Source organism: Schistocerca americana, chromosome 2 (genome assembly GCF_021461395.2).
Source record: "Schistocerca americana isolate TAMUIC-IGC-003095 chromosome 2, iqSchAmer2.1, whole genome shotgun sequence".
Lineage (NCBI taxonomy): Eukaryota > Metazoa > Arthropoda > Insecta > Orthoptera > Acrididae > Schistocerca > Schistocerca americana.
The window spans coordinates 429,716,170-429,739,594 of NC_060120.1; the positions used below are offsets into that span (position 1 = coordinate 429,716,170).

The window sequence follows — 23,425 nt, forward strand, 5'->3', positions numbered from 1 at the left end:
GTTTTGCAGATGGTTGAAAAACTCACTTAATTCCATGATCCTACCCATCAGCTCACTTTTTAATTTACTATATGCAGGATTGTCAAGCAGTTTGTATATCTTACTGTTATATTCTGTGTGTGAGAGAAGCACAGTAACATTTCCTTTGTCAGCAGGTAAGATGACAATGTCTTGGTCTTCTCTCAATTCTCGTAGAGAACTTCTTTCAGCTGAGGTGATGTTAAAGTTGGACCTCTTAGATGAAGCTTGAGTCAAGATGCGGCATGTGTCATGCCTAAGGATCCAGAGGAAAGCTGTGGAACTCATCAGGAAGAGCTCAATCCCAGCAAAAGTCACTAAGGTTTTGTGTCAACAGGCTGCAGTTCCTCCTAGACTCTACAGTCTACCCAAGATCCATAAGAATTGGGTGCCTCTCCATCCCATTGTAAGAAACATAGGAGCACCTACTTATTTTGTTGCCAAATACCTGACATCACTATTGGGACCTCTCGTAGGCAAGTGCGACCATCACATTTGACACTCTGAAGATTTCATAGGTCTCCTGAAAACCCTTAGATTGCAATCATTGGATCTGTTAGTAACTTTCAATGTTGTGTCTTTATTTACAAAGGTGCCCTTGCAGAACTGTTTGGAGCTCATTAGCAACATGTTTGAAGAGGACATAGAAGCATTATTCAAACATGTGCTTACTTCAACATACTTCTTATTTCAAGACCAATATTTTGAACAAGTGGACGGTGTCGCCATGGGAAGCCCTCTGTCTCCCGTGGTGGCCAATTATTTTATGGAGGACTTTGAAGAAAAAACACTACAGTCAGCCTTTGTTTTCTGTGGTATGTGGATGATACATTTGTGGTGTGGCCACATGAATGTGATACTCTACCTACATTTCTTCAGCATCTGAATTCACTCCATCCAAATATAAACTTCACAATGGAAGTGGAAAAAGATGGTACTTTACCTTGTCTTGATGTCTTGGTACAAAGGAAAGCAGATGGAGCCTTAGGACACAGTGTCTACTACAAGCCAATGCGTACAGATCTATAACTGCAGGCCACAAGCTGCCACCATCCTGCACAATGCAGTAGTGCATTATGTACTTTAGTTCATAGAGCACAAGTGGTATCTGATCCTGAGAGCCTGTCGAAGACACGGAATTAAGTGTGTTTTTCAATCATCTGCAAAACTGAGAAACCTGTGGTTCAGTTAAGGATGACCTTGGACTGAGGAAATGTGATGTGTACAAGATTCCTTGTCAGTGTGGGGCAGCGTATAAAGGCCAGACATGCCACACAGTACAAGAATGCTGTGATGAACATCAGCGTCATACACACCCTCATCAATCGAAAAAGTCAGCAATTGTGGAACACTGCCTGAATACAGGATGTCATTTGATTTATGAAAACGTGGAAGTTTTATCCCCAACATCATCTTTCTGGGACTGCATCATTAAGGAAGCAATACATATCTGTACAGCCCATAATCTCATCAACTGACAACAACCTGGAACCCTACATTGGCTGCTATTAAATCATGACGTGAAAATCAAGATTCTTCGGTAACAAGCCCATCATAACACTGGCCTAGTATGGCTGTTGGTGAGTAATGTCTGGCCGCACTGTTGACAAATGCAGCATACAGCACACATGCAGGAGAGCCCCGTTGCGATTTTCAACAGAGGGAGTTTGAATATGGCAAATCACTGCGCATGCACGATTTCCATGGCTGTGCATTCTTTGCAAGCGTGTTCTAAAAATAGGGCATCAGCATGCGGATACTATGAGTTGTACCTAGCCACGAGCAAGGTTTAACTGCCTGAAGCTGTTGGACAGTTGCTCCGAGGAAATATTGTGGAATCTGCACAGCGTGATCCGGTGGCAAACCTGTCAAGACTATTTACAAGAAAAAATATTCTGTAGCCTTGCCAAAACTCTGATTGTGCAGATCACAAAGTTATTTTAAATAAACTAAAATATTATGGTATCCCTCTTACCTGGATAGAATCTTACTCACCCAACAAAAAGCAGAGGGTCACATTAACAGACTGTATCCCGGGCATGGAAATAACCTGACAAAGGGAGAACATAACATGTGGAGTGCCACAGAGTTAAGGACGTCCAACTCTTGTTTTTAACCTACATAGATGGTTCACACCTAACAGTTTAAGTCTCCATCTAACAAAGACATATTATGCAATTTCAAAGAAGCAGTAATGACCTTCTAGCACCAGAAGTAGATGTTAATGGCCATACACTGAATGAAGCTCAGTGTAAAACTCCACAGAGCCAGATGGATAACAAGCAAACATGTAGTCAACACACAGATGAAGTAATTAAGTAGCTCAGTTGTTATGCCCTTAGAAGCACCTCTGATTGTGTTGACCTTAGGACAAGTGTGTTGGCTTATTTTACATATTTTCACTCCCTGTTCTCATACAGAAATATCTTGCAAGGCAGTGCATCTGCAGTAAATAAATCATTTGTTCAGCAGAAGTGAGCAGTAGGAGTATTATGTAAAGTAGATAATCACACAACTTGCAGAAGTTTTTTGAAGGAGCTTAGAATTATTACATTTACTTCCCAGTATGTTTAGTGCTTGATGGTTTTTGTTACTGACAATAAAAATCAGTTTCAACTGAACTGCAATACACACAATAAGAATACAAGACACAGAAATAAATTTCATGTATAGTTTTCCTCCTTTCCCTGGCTTCAGAATGGAGTTACGTTCTCTGCAAACAAGATATTCAACAAGCTCCCATCTAACATAAGTGAGAAATAAAGAATCTCTATCAATTCCTAAAACATATCACGTTAGTCACTCTTTCTACAAATTATCTAGATCCACAGATTAAAAATTTCTGTTAGCTGTGTAGTAAGTAATAGTGTTTGTTAGAAATCTGTATGGCAAGTAATAACGAATCAGGAATATGACTCAGTGTTTGTTATTGTTGTCGCTGTGGTTGTGGTCTTCAGGCCAAAGACTGGTATGATGCAGCTCTCCACACTACTCTACCCTGTGGAATTGGTCGGTCCTAGACAATTTAACACTCCTCCCCCCCTGTCCCCCCATCCCTCACACACACACACACACACACACACACACACACACACACACACACACACACACGGGTATGTGCATTTCTTTCATCCCCAATTCTGTCCAGTACCTCCTCATTGGTTACGTGAACTATCTACCTTATCTTCAGCATTCATCTGGAGCACCACATTCCAAAAGCTCCTTGACTCTTCTTGTCTGAGCTGTTTATCGTCCACGTTTGACTTTCATACAGGGCTAAACTCCACACAAAACATCATGGGGTGATCGATCCTTAATGCAGCTGCTTGGTGGCAAGGCCTTTGTGTAGAATTGTTACGCAGGTAGCACATGTCTGTTAGGTGACAGAATACAGTGTATTGAATGAAAGGGAGTCAAGTGAAATGGCGAAATACAAGTATTCTATTTGCCAAAGTGTATTCATGTGTGATTCATACACACATACAGAATCAGCACATGCCATAAGAGTATTATTTCAAGAGGAACTTTCTGATATTCAAGTTCTTAATTGGAACATGATTCATTGATTGATAAATAAATTTTGTTAAATAGAAAGCATTCTTGACAGGAATTGTGGATGACCACATACTACAATACTCACAAAAGAGACTTTCAATAACATTAGTCATGCTCTGGAAAAGTCTCTGTGGCATCTTTTCTCAGCAAATGGGAATTTCCTGTGACTTTGTTGAAATGGTTACAAAGTTACTGAAGTTAAAGCCCTATAAAATAACTGCAGTGCAAGAACTTAAACTGGATGATGCTCCAAAATGGTTGTGGTTTTGTGAATGGATTTTGAACAGAGGCATGATAGAGAAATTGACCCTTTCCTAGCTTCCTTATCAGATGAATCATGTTTCCACCTAAGTGGATAAGTTAATTCACAAAATAACCATTAGTGGAGTTCTGAGAAGCCTTGCATAATACACAAAGCACTCTTGGGTGATCAAAAAATATGATCAAAAAATAAATGTGTGGTGTGCGACTAGCAGTGAGAGCATAATAAGTCATATTTTTATCCAGAAAACAATTAATAGTGAGAGATATGTGTAAAATATTTTGTGGCCTTTTTTGGCCAATTAACCAAGAGAGAACATGTTTTTAAGACCTTTCAGCAGGGCTCCACGATGGCAGATACTGCTAACTTCTCATTACATGAAATTCATGAAGAGTTTCAAGATAGAGTTACCATTAACAACACATGGCTTCCTTGTGTCCTCAGAGTCTTTCGCGGCAGCATACATGGACAAAACGTTCTCGGTTTTCCAGCCGCATCAATTTGAATAAAATGCTCGAGCTTTCAATGGCCATCTCTGCCATAATTGTCTGGAGTTCACTGACTCACTTATATAGGCATGATGACATCATCAGTAGCCAATCAGATGAATCCAATGTAGCGCGCGCGCTTAAGTCGACCCGGGCAGCTAGTGGAGCTATTGCCCGTGGCAGCACAGGTGACTTCAGGTGGCGCCAGGGGCAGGCACCACATTTGAAACAGCTGCTCCCGTGTTGCGCATCTGTCTCTGCTTTCTTTTGATATCCAACACCCGTCCCCATGCCCTGCTGAGTGTGTATCCCTGGTCTCTGTTGAAATTGTTGTTTAAGCGAATCTCGGCCGCTTCCTTTATAACGGAGTCCCAATATGTAGACGCATGAGCCAACACTGTTTCCAGCAGCCGTAAATTTCTTCATGGAGCACTTTGAGGAGCAGGCTCTGCAAACTGTGACATTACGGCCATCTTGCTTTCTACGATACATTGATGACACCTCCCTGATATGGCCTCATGGTGAAGATACACTACAGCAGTTCGTTGATCATATGATTATTGGCCCTGCCTTCTTTGAGGATGACAGCGGTGTGGCTGAACTGTCACCAGTGAACACTACCTAAAGATGCTGCAAGACTTCATTCTTCCCCAATTAGGTATGGTCGATGTGGATGTGGAACAATTATGGTTTCAACAAGATGGAGCAACCTCACATACAGCCAGAATTTGCATGGATTTCTTGCGACTAGTAGAGTAATTTCCTGTTTCGGTGACATTTCCTGGCCACTTCGCTCACCTGACCTTTAATGTGCAGACTTTTTTGTTTGGGGGCTACCTGAAGCAAGAAGTGTTCCAAACACATTGTGACACCATTCCCGAGTTGAAGGATCGCATCAGAACTGCCATCGGCATTGTCCCAGGAAATATGTTACACCAAGTTATGGAAAACTTCCAATGCCACCTAGATGAATGTGTTGTGCAGAGGAGGCATCATTTGACAGGACTCATATTCAAAAAGTAATCCACACAATGGACAATGACCTACACATTAGTAAATGGCATACCTTTAACTATTAATTGACATAAGAGGTAATAAATAAATTACAGTTACTGCCTGATGGTGTGTTTTTAATTTCCTACTATGAACAATGCCACACCCTGTACTTACTGTGGACCTCCTTTCACCCACGCCATGGCCACAGCAGCCAGCCTCAAAGGCCAGCTACATGATGTGAAAGCAGTTGCATTAATGAATGATCATCCTGTATATGTAAAAATCTTTTCTTTGAAAAATACCATTGTAATCAAGTAAATGTTGAGCTTCCGAGATAAGATAAACAGCAGCTGTGTAATAATACAGAGCAGGCAGCCGCTTTTTTCTATGTTACAGCTTTGCTATTAATTTAGTGGACTAAATTCAGATGGCATATGAGTGAATAGCATTAAGTAGTATAATGATAGTTTATTGTTAATGCAGTATACAGCTTAAGGTTCTATGATGTCCTTGCCTCATGCTGAAATATATCTTTGACTTCTAGGCCAACTAGCAGTAGACCCAGAAGTCTACTGGTCTTCTGTCTTCATGGCCAAAATGTTTGTTTCATCAGCAATAGTCACTTACAGTGTGACATGGTACTATAGCCAGAAAACTCACTCTAAGTGACTTTGGTTGTGAGTGCCCATGCAATTATATATACCTTGCCTCTTTCCACGTCCCTGAAGGTTCTCCTTGGTAGGATCTACAGAATACAATGTATCATCCACAGGTGTCAACAACTGATTTTGGTGACTGACACCTGAGGTAAGACAACAATGTTAAAACAGTGAACAGAATAGGAGGCATGATGGAGTGTGTTCTCTGCTCAGTTGTTGCTGTCGTATCTGTTCTATAAGAGAACAAAAAAATTATTTTTAGTACAATTCTTCACATTTGAAATCTGAAAAAACTATCAAACATTTTATTGAAGACTCCATTAAAAATATCTTAATACGAGGAGATTAAAACATTGGAAATAGATTGGAAAAACTAAACAGAGATTGTGTGTGTGTGTGTGTGTGTGTGTGTGTGTGTGTGTGTGTGTGTGAATTCCTAAAGGGCCAAACTGCTGAGGTCATCGGTCCCTAGACTTACACACTACTTAAACTAACTTATGCTAAGAAAAACAGAAACACCCATGCCCAAGGGAGGACTCAAAACTCCAATAGGAGGGGCCATGCAGTCCACAACCTGGCACCTCAAACTGCATGGCCACTCCATGCGGTCAGTGATTATGAGGCATTATTACCATATCAAATGAAAGCACTGAGAAGAATACCAATGAAAGTGACATGTCGAAGCTACATAATCGTTGATAACATTCTCACCAACCTGTGAGTGTGAAGTTAAAATTTTTACAACTGCAATGTATGATCATCATTAGTTAATGAAATGGGAGTTCTGAAACATCACCAGAGCCAAAAAGTGAAAAAATATTACAAATAACAGAAATTTCATTTAATCAACGATAACAGAGAACATCTTGTTTACACATGGAGTAAGAATAATTTCAACAATTTCATAGATTCTGTACAAAATTTGAAGTATGAACGAAGCCACCAAAGACCTACACACTCAGGGACACTTGAATGACCACCCCATTCAGAATTCTTCAAAGGAAACACTGACAAAAATCATACAGTGAGTAATGTCCAAAAATTATGAAGAATAAAATTCTCTGATAAAGCATCTTTGGGAAAAAGAATGAAAAATATTGATGGCTAAGCTGTTCATGTCAAGAGTTTTTCCAGAAAAAGTTGTGCTAGTATACATGAAATGTGACAAAGATGACCCAAACAGCTATAAGCCTGTTTCTTCAACATCTGGTTTCTCAAAATTACTGTAAATGCTTATTCTCAGTATATTACTTAAATTACAAGAGAGGGAATATTCTGATCCAGTGCAGAATGATTTCAGAAAACAGAAATCTGCAGAAACTGTTGCTTCTAGTCAAACTGAATCGGTTCTGTAGTCATTGTATAAGAGAGGCCTATAAAGAGCTATTGACACAATTGCCCCATATAGCTATTACAGAAGAACTAGAAAGCTGTGTCATACATGGATATGCAACACAATGGATAAAATAATATGTTGGCAACAGGAGGCAAAACGTGATGGCAAAGAGTGAATGTGAGTTAATAATAAGAGCTATTAAGTCTATTGTGCCACAACAATTTGTTCTCTTGATAAACAGTATTTCAATTGCCAGAATGAACAAAAAATTCTGTACACAGATGACCAGACATCATTATATGAAAAAAATCTGGATTAGTGCAAAAGAGCATTTATTTCTGGAAAATCACAGTGCAGTGGCTTGAACATTTTTAAACTATAGATAACTATAGATTTGAATAAGAGAACATTCATGGCACTCAGCAACAAAGCAAAGGGATACCATATAGACATGGTTATTGATGTAGTGAGACTACAAAGTGTAGCTGGTGTAAAATTTTTGCCAATTACATTAGATACTGAACTACAGTTGAGATCATATGTAGGCAATGTTTGCTGTAAACTGAACATTATGAAAGAGCTTGCAAAAGATGCTTGCAGATGATGTCTGTACATTGTACTATGTTCATTTTGAAACTTATGGAATTGTATTGTAATGAAGCTAAAAGAGAGAGAGAGAGTGAAACAGCCAAAGTATGAAGACCATTCTACACTTCTAGATATGTTTTCCAATACTTCAAAGTCATGACATTCCCACTATATGCAGATAAAAACTACCAGTGTCCATTCACATGACAAAACCATTGTGAAGTAAAGTCCTTGGCCAATTTATTAGACACACTACAGTTTTTAAGCAAATTTTGATTTATGTCTAACATTTTTTTTATATCTAAAAACAAAGATGATGAGACTGACCAAACAAAAGCGCTGTTTCATTGTTGCCAAAAGCGCTGGCAGGTATCTATTGACCTGCCAGCGCTTTTGTTTGGTAAGTCTCGTCATCTTTGTTTTTAGATATATTTTTCCCACGTGGAATGTTTCCCTCTATTATATTCATAACATTTTTTTTTATATACATAGGTTGTGTAAAATGATTACGTGTAGTTTACTTCAAAAGTAAGATGATATAACAAATAAGTGAAATGTAGTATTTGTTGAAAATATTTTATTTCAGCAATTACAAAAAAAAAGTGAAAATATTGTGAAAATGAAAACATTAGTTTTAACATCTTGTTGAGCCACCTTTTGCAGCTATGAGAGTTTTAATACAATGTGGCAAGCTGTCGACACAGGACTGTACTGTGTCCTGTGTTTGTGGATGATGATACCACTCATGAATGATCTCTAAGAGCTGTGTTTATATTGAGATGACATCTTTTGCCATCTCCCCCTTCATTAGTCCCCATACATTTTCTGTGGGGTTCATGTTGGGACTATTACCTGGCCAGTCTAACAGAGGGATATTTTGTTCCTTCAGAAAGGATTTAACTGATGTGACTGTGTGACAGGAAGCTCCATCCAGCATAAAAATAAATGGTTCCCCATTTTGCAACCATTCTCTGAGCTGTGGTATTAACTGTTTTTGCCGGACTTCCTTGTACTGGTCTTGCCTCATTATGCTTTTAACCACGTTTGTTTTTCAGTCTGAAAATGCAGTTATGATTAAATTTTTCTTCTGTTCGACAGCACACATACTGAGATTCATTAATTAAAATTTCAAACATGCTTTCAGCTCTGAAGCATACCTGTAAAAATCACAAAACATAATTAATATACTATGAATAAATGTACATAGGTTATATCATATTGTAAATAATAATTTTAAAGTTAAATTGCCAATCTCCAGAAGTCCACATCCTTATCACACCACTATTTAGTCCACTTCAGACGCTTTGCTTTCATTGTGGCTGTTAACTTTGGTTTTCTAGTGGGTTGACAGGCCTTGAAATCAATATCCTTCAACTTCCTGTGAACAGTGAATTCAGATACATTCACACTAGCCTCGTCCAGTTGAGATTTTATCTGTTTCATTGTTGCAGATTTGTTTTCTAGGCAAATTCTTTTGAGAAATCTTTCTGACCTTGGGGTGAAAATTGGTTTTCTTCCACATTTATTCTTCCTTCTGGGGCTCAGTTCTTCACCTGAACCAATTTTCTTCTTTATACACATGATGCTAGCTTCTGACATTTCCAACCTTCGTGAACTCTCCCAATTGGAATACATTTTCGTATTAGTGAGGGATTTGACCTGAGCTTTTTTACTTGGTGAAATGTCCCCTCTTTTACCCATTTTAAAGCTCACAATTAGTAATATGTGGCTGTTAAACAGTCAATTGTGATGTCAATATTATGAAATTGATAATCGAAGCAAACAAAGTATTACACTAGTTACATGTGAGAATGCCACTGAACACGTCCTTTCCTGTATGCTGTACTCTGCACATTGATGTCTACATAAGTCAACAATCCAATGTCACATAGCAATAATAGATACAAAATTCAACAATGTAATAAGTTCTCTGAATAACTGTCATAAATTTTCCAATTAAATATAGTACTCAACAAGTAATTATTACAAATAACATTAAAAAAATGTGCAGGGCGTCTAATAATTTGGCCCGGAACTGTGTACAAACAGATTGAGTATTCTTGAGAAAACCCCTCAATACCTATATTTACAACTAATAAGATATATATATTGAAGAGTATACAGAACATTACAAGTGAAAATGCTTGCTCAAGCTGCTGAAGGACTACTTAGTGTAAACATGACTCCTACAGTGTAGATGATTATATAGTTAAGTGAAGTAAACAAAATGATGTAAATCCCATATGGCACTGATGGCTTAGATATCCCACAGAATGGGTTCAGTTGCCTGTCAGAAAACGTGTTCTTCTTCTACACATTACCCCTTTTCCTTGCAAATATATGAGAGTTGCGTCATTTGTATAGTTGGATTTGTGTGTAGTCTGTTATGTCTGTGTTGTACGATGATGAGGAAAGGCTTCAGGACCAGATAACCTTCCATAGACATATGGAAAATTGAGGGATTTAACAACAAAGTAGCCACCTGGCTGGCAGATTCAACTCGAACATTCAGTGCAGCCATATACTCACCAATGGATCATCTAGCATCACCGTACCTATTTTAAGGGCAGTGGTGACCATGCTGAATGTACCAACTACTGCCCAATTCAGCTTCTGTCCAACATTATCGAGATATTCAAATGTATCCTTGATGACAGGCTGTGGATGTAGTCCAGCTCTCAATAAATTGATATGGGTTTGTGAAGGGATGTGGCATGATAGACACTATTTTTGCTGCACACTAGCTGTTGAAGAAATTCCTCAAGAAAAGAAAGTCACTACATTTTTCCTTTCTTGACCTAGAAAAGGTATTTGATTGAGTATGATGTCAGATGATTTGGTATTCTCTTTTCAATCATCAAGTTTCTGAAACTTATGTAAATTGAATATAAATGCTGTACATAACACCAGCAGCCTGGTGCACTGCTCTGCAGGACTGACAGACAGCTTACCTGTGATAGTTGGTACTCATCAAGATTCAGCTCTGCCTCTGCTGCTCTATGTTACCATAGTGGATACCATAATGCACAGAAGTGTGTACCATGGATAATCCTATAAGCTGATGGTCTACATCTACATTTATACTCTGCAAGCCACCCAACGGTGTATGGCAGATACTGGAGAGGATGTTGAAACTCTGGTCCAGGTATGGTATGTGTTGTGGTGTAACAAGACAGCTATGCCACACTGAAGTAGCCGAAAGGCACGCGTTAATCTCACGTAGTCTAGTGAGAGGTCTGAAACAAGATACGTAATGAATGGTAGCAAGAAAAGTACGTAGCTGCTATAAGACTTAACTTTTAATCATCCTTGTTGTATACATCGTTCTTGATGAGACATTTCATACGATAACTATCAAACTATGTAAGGCTAATGGCGCCTTGCTAGGTCGTAGCCATTGACTTAGCTGAAGGCTATTCTATCTGTCTCTCGGCAAATGAGAGAAAGGCTTCGTCAGTGTAGTCGCTAGCAAAGTCGTCGTACAACTGGGGCCAGTGCTAGTCCGTATCTCGAGACCTGCCTTGTGGTGGCGCTCGGTCTGCAATCACACAGTGGCGACACGTGGGTCCGACATGTACTAAATGGACCGCGGCCGATTTAAAGCTACCACCTAGCAAGTGTGGTGTCTGGTGGTGACACCACAGTATGATTGTCTACAAAGATTTGGCCCCCATTTGAACCCCCACAAGACTCAGTACTTTGAAATGACTCCATCTCCTGGAACTATACAAATTAATGGAGCTCCTCATAAGTGGACAGATTCCAATATCTAGATCCTTGACTACAGAGTGACAGCTATGTGAATGAGGATGAGTGAGCAAAACCAAAGTGACCTAAATGCATTTCAGAGACATCACTGGTATTCTTTGTAATAAGAAGATGCCAGTCTTCCTAAAATCAAAGACATACTGTACAATGGGGATCCCAGTTGCATTATATGATACCAAGTGTTGGCACACACCTGGAACTGCTGAGCACATACTACATGTCATGAAAATGTGGATACTGAGAAAATCATAGACATTTTCCTAGTACAATGATCTGACAATGATGATGACTCCTCTCAAACTGAACATCCTATCAAATTGCACAGTGTCACATGCACTCTTTCCATAGGAGAGTGCAGAGAGGCTTGGAATTTAATCAAGGATATTGATGGAAATAATGGTGATCAAGAGCTTTATATCACCACCTCTCCTCCTTCTTACCAGCCAAGTACTGGCAGTGACAGTTTCATTCTCCACCAGGATTTGAACCAGTTTACCTCTGAGTGGAGCGCCATTGCACAGGCATGCATTAGTGACTTCAGCTAGAGAGGAAAGTATACCACATAAAGTAGTATGTTGTAGGTTATGTACTTGACTAAACATAAATACCACTCACAGATTACGCCTTAGGTCTGTTCCAGCTGGCCAACTGCTGCCTATAAGTCATTAAGAGGAGTGATCTATGATTTTGGGACATGTGATCAGCGTGTCACCAATTCCTCCAGCTGTTATTGCCGGTAGCTGAATCCCAATAATGCCACTGTTTCTTTATTCAAGCAGATCCTCATTGGCCTCACAAGTGCTGAGTGGAGCCTGATGTTCTTACCAGTGTGAACTATTCTCTATGAACAAACACATGGCTACCATAGTTCAGAATTAACACTTTAATAATAATGGAAAATTCAGTTAAATGTGTGTAATATTACTGATGATCACAGTCATTAAGTATTTGTTTTAAACTGTAGTATACAGACTCTAAGGCAAGCTACTGATGTATCTGATATATTGAGTACACTGTCTGTGCATGACTAATCAAATAGGACCAAGTAAAAATGAATTGATGTGATTAAAGAGCAGTTAATTAATGCTTCAACAAAAAGTGTTATTTAAACAATGGAAGCTCCAGGTTGGAGTAGCAGCAATGTAGGAAGAGGGAGTTTGGTACTTAATGTAAAGATGACATGTTAATTTGCAGACAGGCACAATTATAGACACTCTAAACATAAGCTTTCATTCACAGCCTTCATCAGAAAAAGAAAGAGAAACACACACCATTCATTCACACAAGCAAGCAAACAAGACCTCCCACTCTGGCAGTTTGGGCCACAATGCAACTATCACATGGGATGCAAGCAGCAATCTGGAGGGGACAGGGAAGGGATAGCAGTGTATGGGTTTAGGGAGAGAGAGAGAAGCACTGTCTGGTGGAGTGTGCAGAGATTAGAATGCTAAGAGGCACAGCGTCAGCAGGGTGTGGGCCAAGGAGGTGGGGAAAACAGAGCAAAAAGAGAGAGGCGCAGAGAAAGTTGGGCAGGTGTGTTGGCAGAGAGTGGCAAACAAAGAGGGTGGGAGACAAGATTTAGGAGGAGGTGATAGGACAGAGAAGGTGGAAACTGGTGGGTGGAGGGCGTGGTGACTGTATGTTATCATAGGTTGAGACTGGGATAACTGCCAGAGCAGAGAATGTGTTGTAGGGATAACTCCCATCTGTGCAGTTCAGAAAAGCTGGTGGTGGAGGGGAGGATCCAGATGGCTTGGGTAGTGAAGCAAGAACACCAATAGCTGTTCTGAATTGTGCAGATGGAAGTTATCTGTACAACACATTCTCCCTTCCCATAATTATCCCACCTTCAACCTACAGTAATGTAGTGCCCCTACACTGTCCATGCAACAGTTTCCACCCCCTCTGTCTTATCACCTCTTCCAGTTCTCATCTCCCACCCTCTTTGTTTGCTGCCCTCTGCTAATGTTTCCACCCATCTTTCCCTGATGCTCTCCTTCTTTGCTACATTTTCCCCACCTCTCTGCCCCACATCCTCCTGATGCTGGGTCTCTTAGCATTATAGTCTATGCACACTCTGTCAGGCAGCTCTCCTCTCTTCCCCCACCCGTATACTGCTATCCCTTCCTCCTCCCCGCCCCTTTCAGATTGCTGCTTCCATCCCATGTCATAGTGGCATTCTGGCTCGTGATGCTGGAGTTGGCAGTCATATGTGCGTGATGTATGCGTGATGTGTGCGTGCTTGTGTGAGTGAATTATGTGTGTTTCTCTTTCCTTTTCTGATGAAGGCTGTGACCAAAACCGTATGTGTAAGTGTCTTTTAATTGTGCCTGTCTGCAACTTAACATGTCATCTTTATGATACATAGCAATCTATCTTTTCCCACTCAGTTTAAAAGTGTTAATTGATATTTATAAACACAAAATCTGTAAAAAGTTATTGTATGCTTACAAAATTATTTGTTAAAGAGAATTTCATGCTACGTGAATATAATTAAAAAGCCTATGTGTAGTGTTTTTCTATTACCAGCATTAAGAAAAAACTATCAAGATCAAGTTTTAAATTTGCGATCTTGGCCGTGTCAATGATCGACATGAAAGATTTCTGAAAGTGTAATGTCTTCAAAAAGTTGTACAAAAGTGCAGGAGACACTAAATATTTCAAAGTAACAAGTGAGATACACTGTACTTCAACATACTTGCAATGGTCTCATTGTTCTCCTGAAAAGGATTGTTGTAATTCAGTGAAAACAATGGCTTTTATTTTGCAGTTTTTATTAAGCTTTGCTGCATGACATGGTATAATATGAAATAAGGTTTCATTCAAAATGATATTGGCTATGGACAATTACACATTTAAAATATTTGTGTCATTTTTACATCAATACAACAGATGTGTGATTCTTTGTTATTTTGCTTATTGTGGATAAGACTTCAACTTGTCAGCACATCCCAAAACTTATCTGCCCCAATGGCTGAGGTCACTAATGCATGCTTGTGCGATGGTGTTCAACCCCTGGGGTAAGCCGGTTTGAGTCCTGATTGTGCAAAAGCTTTTTGCTGCCAGTATTTGGCTGGCAAGGGCAGGAGAGATGGTGGTGTAAAATGTGGCTATGTCTTGGTTTAAATACCAATCCTCTCTGCAGTGTGTCATGAAGTGAGGGCATGTGACACTGTGAATGGTGATCCGTCCATTGGCGGGTGATGTTAAGCTCAGAAGCCCCCTTGGCGCTATTCGCGAGGAGTAGACTATGTGCCAGCACTGGGTTTCACCCTCTCTCTTTTATTGTCATCATCACACAATACAAACATTACATTACACACATGCACACACACACAAACACACACACACACAATACAGACATGTATCATTATAAAAGAGTTGTAATGGAGCATGTTACAAATAAACAAACAAACAAAAAAATCCCAAAACTTACATAGTAGTTGCAATAAGCTGGCTGAAGATGGAAGTACGAAACCAGAGATGATGTTATTGTTAGAAAAAACCCTAGCAATAGTATTTTAAAATTCTGCAGATACACTGGCCAACAAAATTTTACTTTTTTCTGTAATTGGTATGAAAACAGCCAATCTTTATGGTTTTCGGTGTGCTGATAATGAAAATGTTAATGAAATATCAAGATTTGCTCTCATTTTGAAGTCATTGTAACGTTATGTCATTGCCTCTATAAGCTTATGCATGTATTTACCTTGGTGTTATCCCTTGGGGGAAGGTCACTGAAGGTGCAACTATTTGCCTCCCTGATTAGTGTCCAGCAGTAATCAGCTAACACTGATGTACTCTACTTTTCCTGGTATCTCATTTCCAAGTACAAAATTTGCTGATGGATGTGTTCTCTTTGCTCTACAATTACAGCATTAAATTTATGAGGAAAGAAATCCAAGTATGAATCTAGGAGACACTAATTTAAGGACATGTTGGACCCCAGTGTATTGTAGCAGTGCAGAAGAGATCCTTATAGTTTTCTGCCCTATTATTTATTAAAAATTTTGTTGACACTTGGACAAAGGCATCCCTAGCTAACTTTTCGTCCCTTGTGTCAGTGGTGTTGAAATACTGCATATCTGGGGACACCAAAAACCCCCTTCTATTTTTGCCTCACTAAGATGTGGAAATTTCTCTCACAAATAGAGAAATGCTTCTCTGATTTTGTCTATGGTCTCAATGAAGTTTTTCATTGGCCCAAATTTTATATGAAGAGCAGGGAGAACTATGTTCTTGGATTTGACAAGTGCTTTGTGCATAATATTGTGAGAGCCATGTTCAAATGATTGATGCTTAGGCCAATCTTTCTTTTTATAATGAAGTGCTTTGGCATAGCTATCCTAGAGGCACAGGAAGCAACAGAATTTGCTATAATCATGTTGTAGCCCAAGTACTATACCTATGACTTTCAAATTCCCACAAACCTGCCATTTAAACTTGTCGTACTTCAATTGCAGTAACAATTGTTTCATGCTATCTTATGTCTCTTTCATGTAATGGGAATCCATGGTATCATATTGGCATTGTGCAATAGCGCTTGCTTAAGACTGATTTTGGAGGAGTCATTGAACAAGCACCACTGATCACTTTTATAGTTGATGCCCATAGCTGCCATTAGTCACTGTACATCACTACAAAATACCAAGTTCTTTTTACTTTTGAAAAATGGAAGGAATGGCATAAGGTGGTTAAGGAAGGCAGTTACATTTACCATCTTATCAAAACAATCCTGCTGTTGTAGTCTTGATGCCCACAATTCAGCTTTATCTTTCGACAATTCCAGATCTCCCACTAGGTCATTAAATTCACACTGGGTTATTTTGTCAATCTCTGTACCCTCATCATTACACACAAAATCAGGTCTTTTGAAGAAATTGGTTTTGAAGATGATGGTGCAGCACTAGTCTCACTACTGCCATTGTCACTATCACAATCAGGTGGGATAGGAGCAGGCAGTCCGTCTCCATGAGGCTCTGGTCGCATGGCCGATGGTATGGTAGGATATATCAGGGAAGACTTTTTCTTCTTGGAAATACCATGTGTTACTAATGAAATCTTCTTGGGCTTCCATCCGGGTAGCTGCGTTGAAAATCCGCAATGTTTCAATGAGTGTCATTCTCATCATCTTCTGGCGAAGTGTCAATGGATTGTGGCCATCATCTATATATATAGGTGGTCAGCAGTGCATGACTGCTGTCACTCCCCACCCGTCCTACTGGAGCTGGGCAGGTGTGTTTGTGTGTGTGTGTGTGGGGGGGGGGGGGGGGGGGGAGTGGGAGGACCACGTGGGGCCGGGCGATGTCGGCCATCTGCCACGTTAGTTTAGCTTAGAATTGTGAAGCGTTAGCAGCTGAGCATGGCCCCAGCATATAGCTACTACTGCAGGGTACCACACCGAACTTAAATAGTAGCCCTTGTCCCTGTTGAAGAGATTGTCATGTAATCTTATTTTGACTGATTCCTTGATGGCGCTCTCCCAGAAGCCACTTGCTCGGCAAAGCATTTTAATTTCTTCAAATTGGAAGGTGTGTCCCTCATCGAGGCTGTGTTCTGCTACAGCCGATTTGTCCTTGTGCCCCAGCCGAATGGGTATAATGTGTTCCTGACAGCATTGCGAGATGCAGCTTTGTGTTTGATCAATGTACTGAAGCACACACAAGCATGGTATACCATATATATACCGGGAACTTGTAGCTGCAATTTGTCCTTCACTGAGCCTAGTAACTCTTTCATTTTTGGAGGTGGTCGAAAAATTGCTTTGATGTTGTTTTTCCCATTATTCTCACAATTTTGGCTGACGGGGGCACAATGTAGTGTATAAAGGCGAGTTTCTTTTCTTCTTCCTCTTCTTTGTGGATGGCTGTGTCACGCTTTTTCTTCCTCAATGCACATCTAATGTGTGCTTCACTGTAACCATTCTGACGAAACACATCCTTAAGGTGCTGCAGCTCAGCTGGAAGGCTGTCTTTGTCACAGATGGCTCTTGCTCTGTGAACCAGCATCGTTAGAATGGTGTGCCGCTGCAGTGGGTGGTGGCAGCTCGAAGCACAGAGATATAGGTCCATGTGGGTCTTCTTTCTGTATACTGCATGTCCTAGCGTGCCATCTACTTTTCTCCTTATAAGAATATCCAAAAATGGAAGAAATCCATCTTGTTCTAACTCCATTGTGAACTGTATGTTTTTGTGAATGCTGTTCAGGTGTTCATGGAATTCATTCATGGCTTCTCTTCCATGTTCCCATACAATAAATGTGACATTAATGTAACAGAAGAATTGTTTAGGTTTAAGCTGTGCCGTTTCTAGTGCCAGCCCCTCGAAATGCTCCATATAGAGATTGGCAATCCCTGGAGAAAGTGGCAAACCCATGGCTACCGCATCAACCTGTTCATAAAATTCTCTATTGTATTTGAAATAGGTTACAGTGAAACCATGTTCAAATAATTTTACTATCTTGGGCTTGAATGATCTGACAAGAGTACCAAGGCATCCTGAAGTGGTACACATGTAAAGAGGGATGTTAAGTCAAAGCTCACAAGTAGATCTTCTTACTGCAGCCGCATCTACTTCAGCATGGTTATAAATTCCCTCGATGAGGGACACACCTTCCAATTTGAAGAAACAAAAATGCTTTGCCAAACCAGTGGCTTCTGGGAGAGCATCATCAAGGAATCAGTCAAAATAAGATTACATGACAAGCTCGTCAACAGGGACAAGGGCTACCATTTAAGTTTGGTGTGGAACCCTGCAATAGCAGCTATACGCTGGGACTGTGCTCAGCTGCTAATGTTTCGCAAGTCTAAGCTAGACCAATGCGGCAGTTGGCCAATGTCACCCAGCCTCGCACGGTTCCCCCACCACCACCGGCCCAGTGCCGGTAGCAGGGGTGGGTAGGGACTGCGGCCACGCGCCGCTGACCAGCTATATATAGATGATGGCTGTAGTCCATCGACACTTCACCAGAAGATGATGAGAATGACACTCATTGAAATGTCGTGGATTTTAGATGCAGCTACCTGGATGGGAGCCCGAGAAGATTTCATCAGCAGTATACTCCAGGAAGGCCTACATTCACGTACAATGTGTTATTGGATTTATCATACAAAATCAACACCCATTTACATGGTTTGATCGTTCTCGCCAGATCATGGGTATAGCAAAGCAAATGAAGGAGACACAAAACATGCAACATACATGAGGACCCCAGGGCTTGTCATGCTCCCTGATTTCATAGCCTAAGTACAGTCTGTAAGCCTTAGTAATATACAGTGTTATTGACCTCCTGTGCAATTTCAATGTAGAATGCCTGCAAATGTAGCAAAAATAGTCAGCACTTTTTATCATTTGCAAGGCATCTTGAATCAGAGGACTTATAATGACAGCACGCGCTAACTACACTTCAGTAACACTTTCTTCCAGGACATTAACAGAATATAGTTTGTAACAGACTGAAACTATGCTTAAATGAAACATACTCTTCTCCTCCCTTCCACTTCCCCTTCCCCTCCCACTTCCCCTTCCCCTTCCACTTGTCGCTATGAGTCCGGGCTAAAAATAGTGATAAAATACACACAGCTAAAGTTGCCTGAAACTTCATCATTGTGTCTACCATCAGTGGGATTTTGAAGCCTATATGGGAAGGGTTTGACAATAAATGCTAATAAAGTATAATTATAATTAAACTCCACCTCCTGTAACTTGGAAAAGAGGGCTGATTCGAGCTTTTCATTGTTGTTTTTCATTGTCAGCATGGTTGATACAGTTAACAAACATTTATTTCACCCCAGTTACATTTTCACTGTTGGCTAGTGTTATTTTTAAATTGAGTACTTTGAAACAAGTAAAGAAGAGGGAAATTATTCTTCTCTCTTGATCTCAATGAATACCAAATTTTGGAATGATGCATACCCTACATAAAAAGATTATTTTTCACCAAGACATCACTCCTGACCACAAAAAGAGTTGGGCAATGAAAACAATTCAGTTTTCTGCATCAAGACCTGGTGCAACATCCATCCTATTTCCCAGATATAACTCTCACTTTTCTCACTAAACAAGAACTCCATCACACTAATCAAAGATTTTCTGAATGCTATGACATTTCCTATTCTTAAAGATGTCATTAGTATAAATTAATAAAGTCAAAAATTTCCAGCTGATTGATACCATACGAAAACACTGTGAGAAAGTATATTTGCAATTACTAATTATTAGAACAGATAGGGATGCATGCCTGTTCATTATTTTTATTTATATGGTGTAATTATTTGTTGAGGTTGTTGTTATCCATTTCTGATTATTTCAGATTGCCAGAGTTCATTCTGTAGGAATATTCTCGAATGCAGGCGTTCAATTCAGGAGTAGTGACTTTTTCTTGCAATAAGTAGTCGAACTACATTTTTATGGAGCTTGAATAATTTATTCATAAAGAAAAAACTTTGTGAGTAACTGCTGACACATTATCAAATTACTACCACCACAAAATCTTTACCATCATATTGACTACTAAGTAATAACTAACTTATGATTACAGCCATGGTAACATATCATTCATTGTAACAATTTAAATAGTTTTAGGAATTTTTGGGCATAATATTGTAATAAATTTACAATCACAGATGACATGTAAAACTATTTAAGTGCAACAATTCACACAGCTTAAAATATAAATGTAGTTTTTATGGTTAGTTTTGTCTAATACAAACACTTTCTGTTACAAATACTACCGTGTGAGTATTTTTAACAATTAATATTAGAAAATGCTACTTTAAAACAGAATTAAGTGGTATAACAACACAACAATTGTTATTATTTTATACACTTTCAGTTTGTACTGAAAATTAAAATGTGACATATTTTTACAGTAAAAATAAATAAAGTAGTCATTGTATAAAGGTTAGATGAAGATTCAGTTAAATATAGGTATCGAACTGGACTGGGTGATATACTGAACAGAAATATTGTGTAATACATTACCTCTGTCTCAGCATTACAATACCTCAGACTCAGTATAACAATACTAAGAGTATTACAATATAAAAGAAACATAAAACTATGGAGTAATGAGATTAAATTCAGAGTGGGGAAACATTAAATATGGTGTTCCACCAGGTTTGGTGCATGGCCTGCTCCTGTTCTTCGTCTACATAAATGATTTACCAGGGACAATGGCAGGCTCTTCAGAAAGTATAATGGTCGCTGATGACACAAGTATATTGGTAAAAGACCCAAAGATATCCATACTAGACATAGCTGGGAGAATAATGGAACTGGTTTACACTGCCTAAACTTGTAACCCCTTAATCTTGTAGAAACTAATATTACAGATTTCCAAACAAAGCACATTAACTTTTAGGTATCAGAAGTAGGCGTCACTGGGCATGCATTGGATGAGGCACCATGTGTGAAGTCCTGGGTATCAGTATGGGTAGTAAATGGAGGTGGCAGCAGCATGTGGATCAGTTAACCAGAAAGCACAGTTCTGTCTGCTTTGTACCGAGAAGTCTCCCTTACTGTGTTGACTGCAGACAAGACTCCAAGATCACTCAGTTCTGTCCTGAGTCATAGGCTTCTTTGGCATTGCAGCTGGGGTGAGAAAAGTGGTTATTCCACAGAAGTGTTGGATAATAATACTGTGCAAAGTTGATAACAGTATGTCTTGCAGAAGCCTCTTCATGGAGCTAAGATGGTTGGTTGGTTGTTTCGGGGAAGGAGACCAGACAGCGAGGTCATCGGTCTCACTAGATGAAGAAATAATTTCCATATCAACTATGCATCACTCTCTAGGGTCCAGAATGGAGCTTTATATTCTGGTGCAGAATATAGCACGTTGCCACAGGACACCAGGCAGGAAGTTGATGATCTCCAAATATTTAAAGAGCAAGTAAAAGAATACCACATTAGCCAGACCTTCTACAATACAGAGCATTCCACTTAACTCCACAACTTCATGTATTTCCAAAATGAAACTAAATGTGAAAAATGCAGTTGGCCAGGGATGCACCTATGTCAAGGCTCATACAATGGACAGGAATGCACAATCCATAGAAATGAACAAACATTGCTTTCAACCCAAAGTTACTTTTGTTTAAATGGCACATGAAACTTAGAAGACCAATTAGTGATGGCAGTCTTGGTTTCAATGTTCTAAGCCTCATACCTTCTGAAAAAGGATGGCAGTGGTTTCAGTTTGTGCTGCAATGTGCATAGCAGGGGTTTCCTCCACTGTCAATTTTGGTAGAAAACCATTTAAATAAATTTAACCATGTAGTGAAAAGGATGTTTGTTTACTTCTGTGGACTGTGCATTCCAGCCCCTTGTGCGAGCCTCTGACATATTTTCATCCCTGACCAATTGCATTTTACATGTTTCATTCTGGAAATACAATATGTGATCAAAAGTATCCGGGCACCCCTGAAAACATACCTTTTTCATATTAGGTGCATTGTGCTGCCACCCACTGCCAGGTACTCCATACCAGCGACCTCAGTGGTCATACATATCGCGAGAGAGCAGAATAGGACACTCCACGAAACTCACGGACATCGAACATGGTCAGGTGATTGGGTGTCACTTGTGTCATACATTTGTATGTGAGATTTTCACACTCCTTAACATCTCTAGGTCCACTGTTTCTGATATGATAGTGAAGTGCAAACCTGAGCCAAGGGCTGAGCAGTCTTGTGCACTATCATCTATGCTATGAGAACAACTGGCGTTAATTGTATCTGGCACACGATTTGAATATGCACACTTAGCGGCCTGATTGGTTAACTTCAATGCTACCAGTAATTAGCTTGGAAATGGCACAACATATCATTTTTTTTTTTTTTGTTAACAATTATTTCCAATCACAACTTACCCTGCAACTCTCTTAAGAGCTTTTCAGACTCTCACTGACCACCCTATGTAAAGTTTTATAATTATTGGTTTGGTTTGATTGGCACTAGTTATAATTTGGTGTTAATATACTTTGCACAAGTAGCCAGCAGTGTTTGCTTCTGCCTGTTAATGTATAACTTGACTTGTTTCGCATCCATGAAGGTTCTCCTTCCTGATGGGATTGACAGAGCATGATGTGGGAATGAATGACTGAATAACTAAAGAACCAGTTCAAGGGTGTTGTTATGTCATTGGAGCACTGTGGGAAGATAATGTTTTAAAAATGTAAAATATTTTTTAAATTATATTGTTTGTGTTTTCATTGTTAGATCAAGTATTTTTTTCATATAATCCTCATCAGAAGTACTTTTATTTATATTAAGGCCGACACTTCATAGTGTATTCTCATTTGTCTGCCCCTAATTTTTACTCCCTTTGTCAAAGCACAACAAAGAAGGATAAAATCATACTTGATTTCCTAGTGTCATTTTGCAACTGTAAAGCATTCATAGCTTTGTTACTAATTCCACATAATGAGTAATTGTGATTATTGGTATTACCAATAAATATGTTTTCATGTAATATATTACAGATTACTTCACAAAATGAGCCACTGAAAGCTGTTATGGTATGGTTCCATGGAGGTGCATTCGGATTTGGATCAGGAAACACTGATCTTTATGGTCCAGATTATTTAGTTGCTGCTGATGTTATTGTAGTCACATTGAATTACCGCCTTGGAGCTCTTGGTAAATATACTGTGGAAAAATTACTTAAGTTTTCTTTGTTAAATTAGCAGGTAGTCTTGATTACCTTCCTCAGACCAGAAAAGCACTATATTTGCTCTAATAAACATTTGAAGTTACCTG

At 39.4% G+C, this 23,425-nt stretch overlaps 1 protein-coding gene across 7 annotated transcripts in view; it reads left to right on the plus strand.

The window, feature by feature from the left end:
* LOC124592198 (esterase FE4-like) overlaps positions 1–23,425 on the plus strand; it is a 133,109-nt gene that overhangs the window by 70,306 nt on the left and 39,378 nt on the right. For 6 of the 7 annotated variants that reach the window (XM_047131816.1, XM_047131815.1, XM_047131811.1 and 3 more), the window contains one exon: positions 23,149–23,305. In XM_047131816.1, the coding sequence (XP_046987772.1) occupies positions 23,149–23,305 (157 nt within the window). Of the gene's footprint in view, positions 1–20,693; positions 20,894–23,148; positions 23,306–23,425 lie in introns of those variants that run through there. The other variant, XM_047131818.1, reaches the window with a different exon arrangement.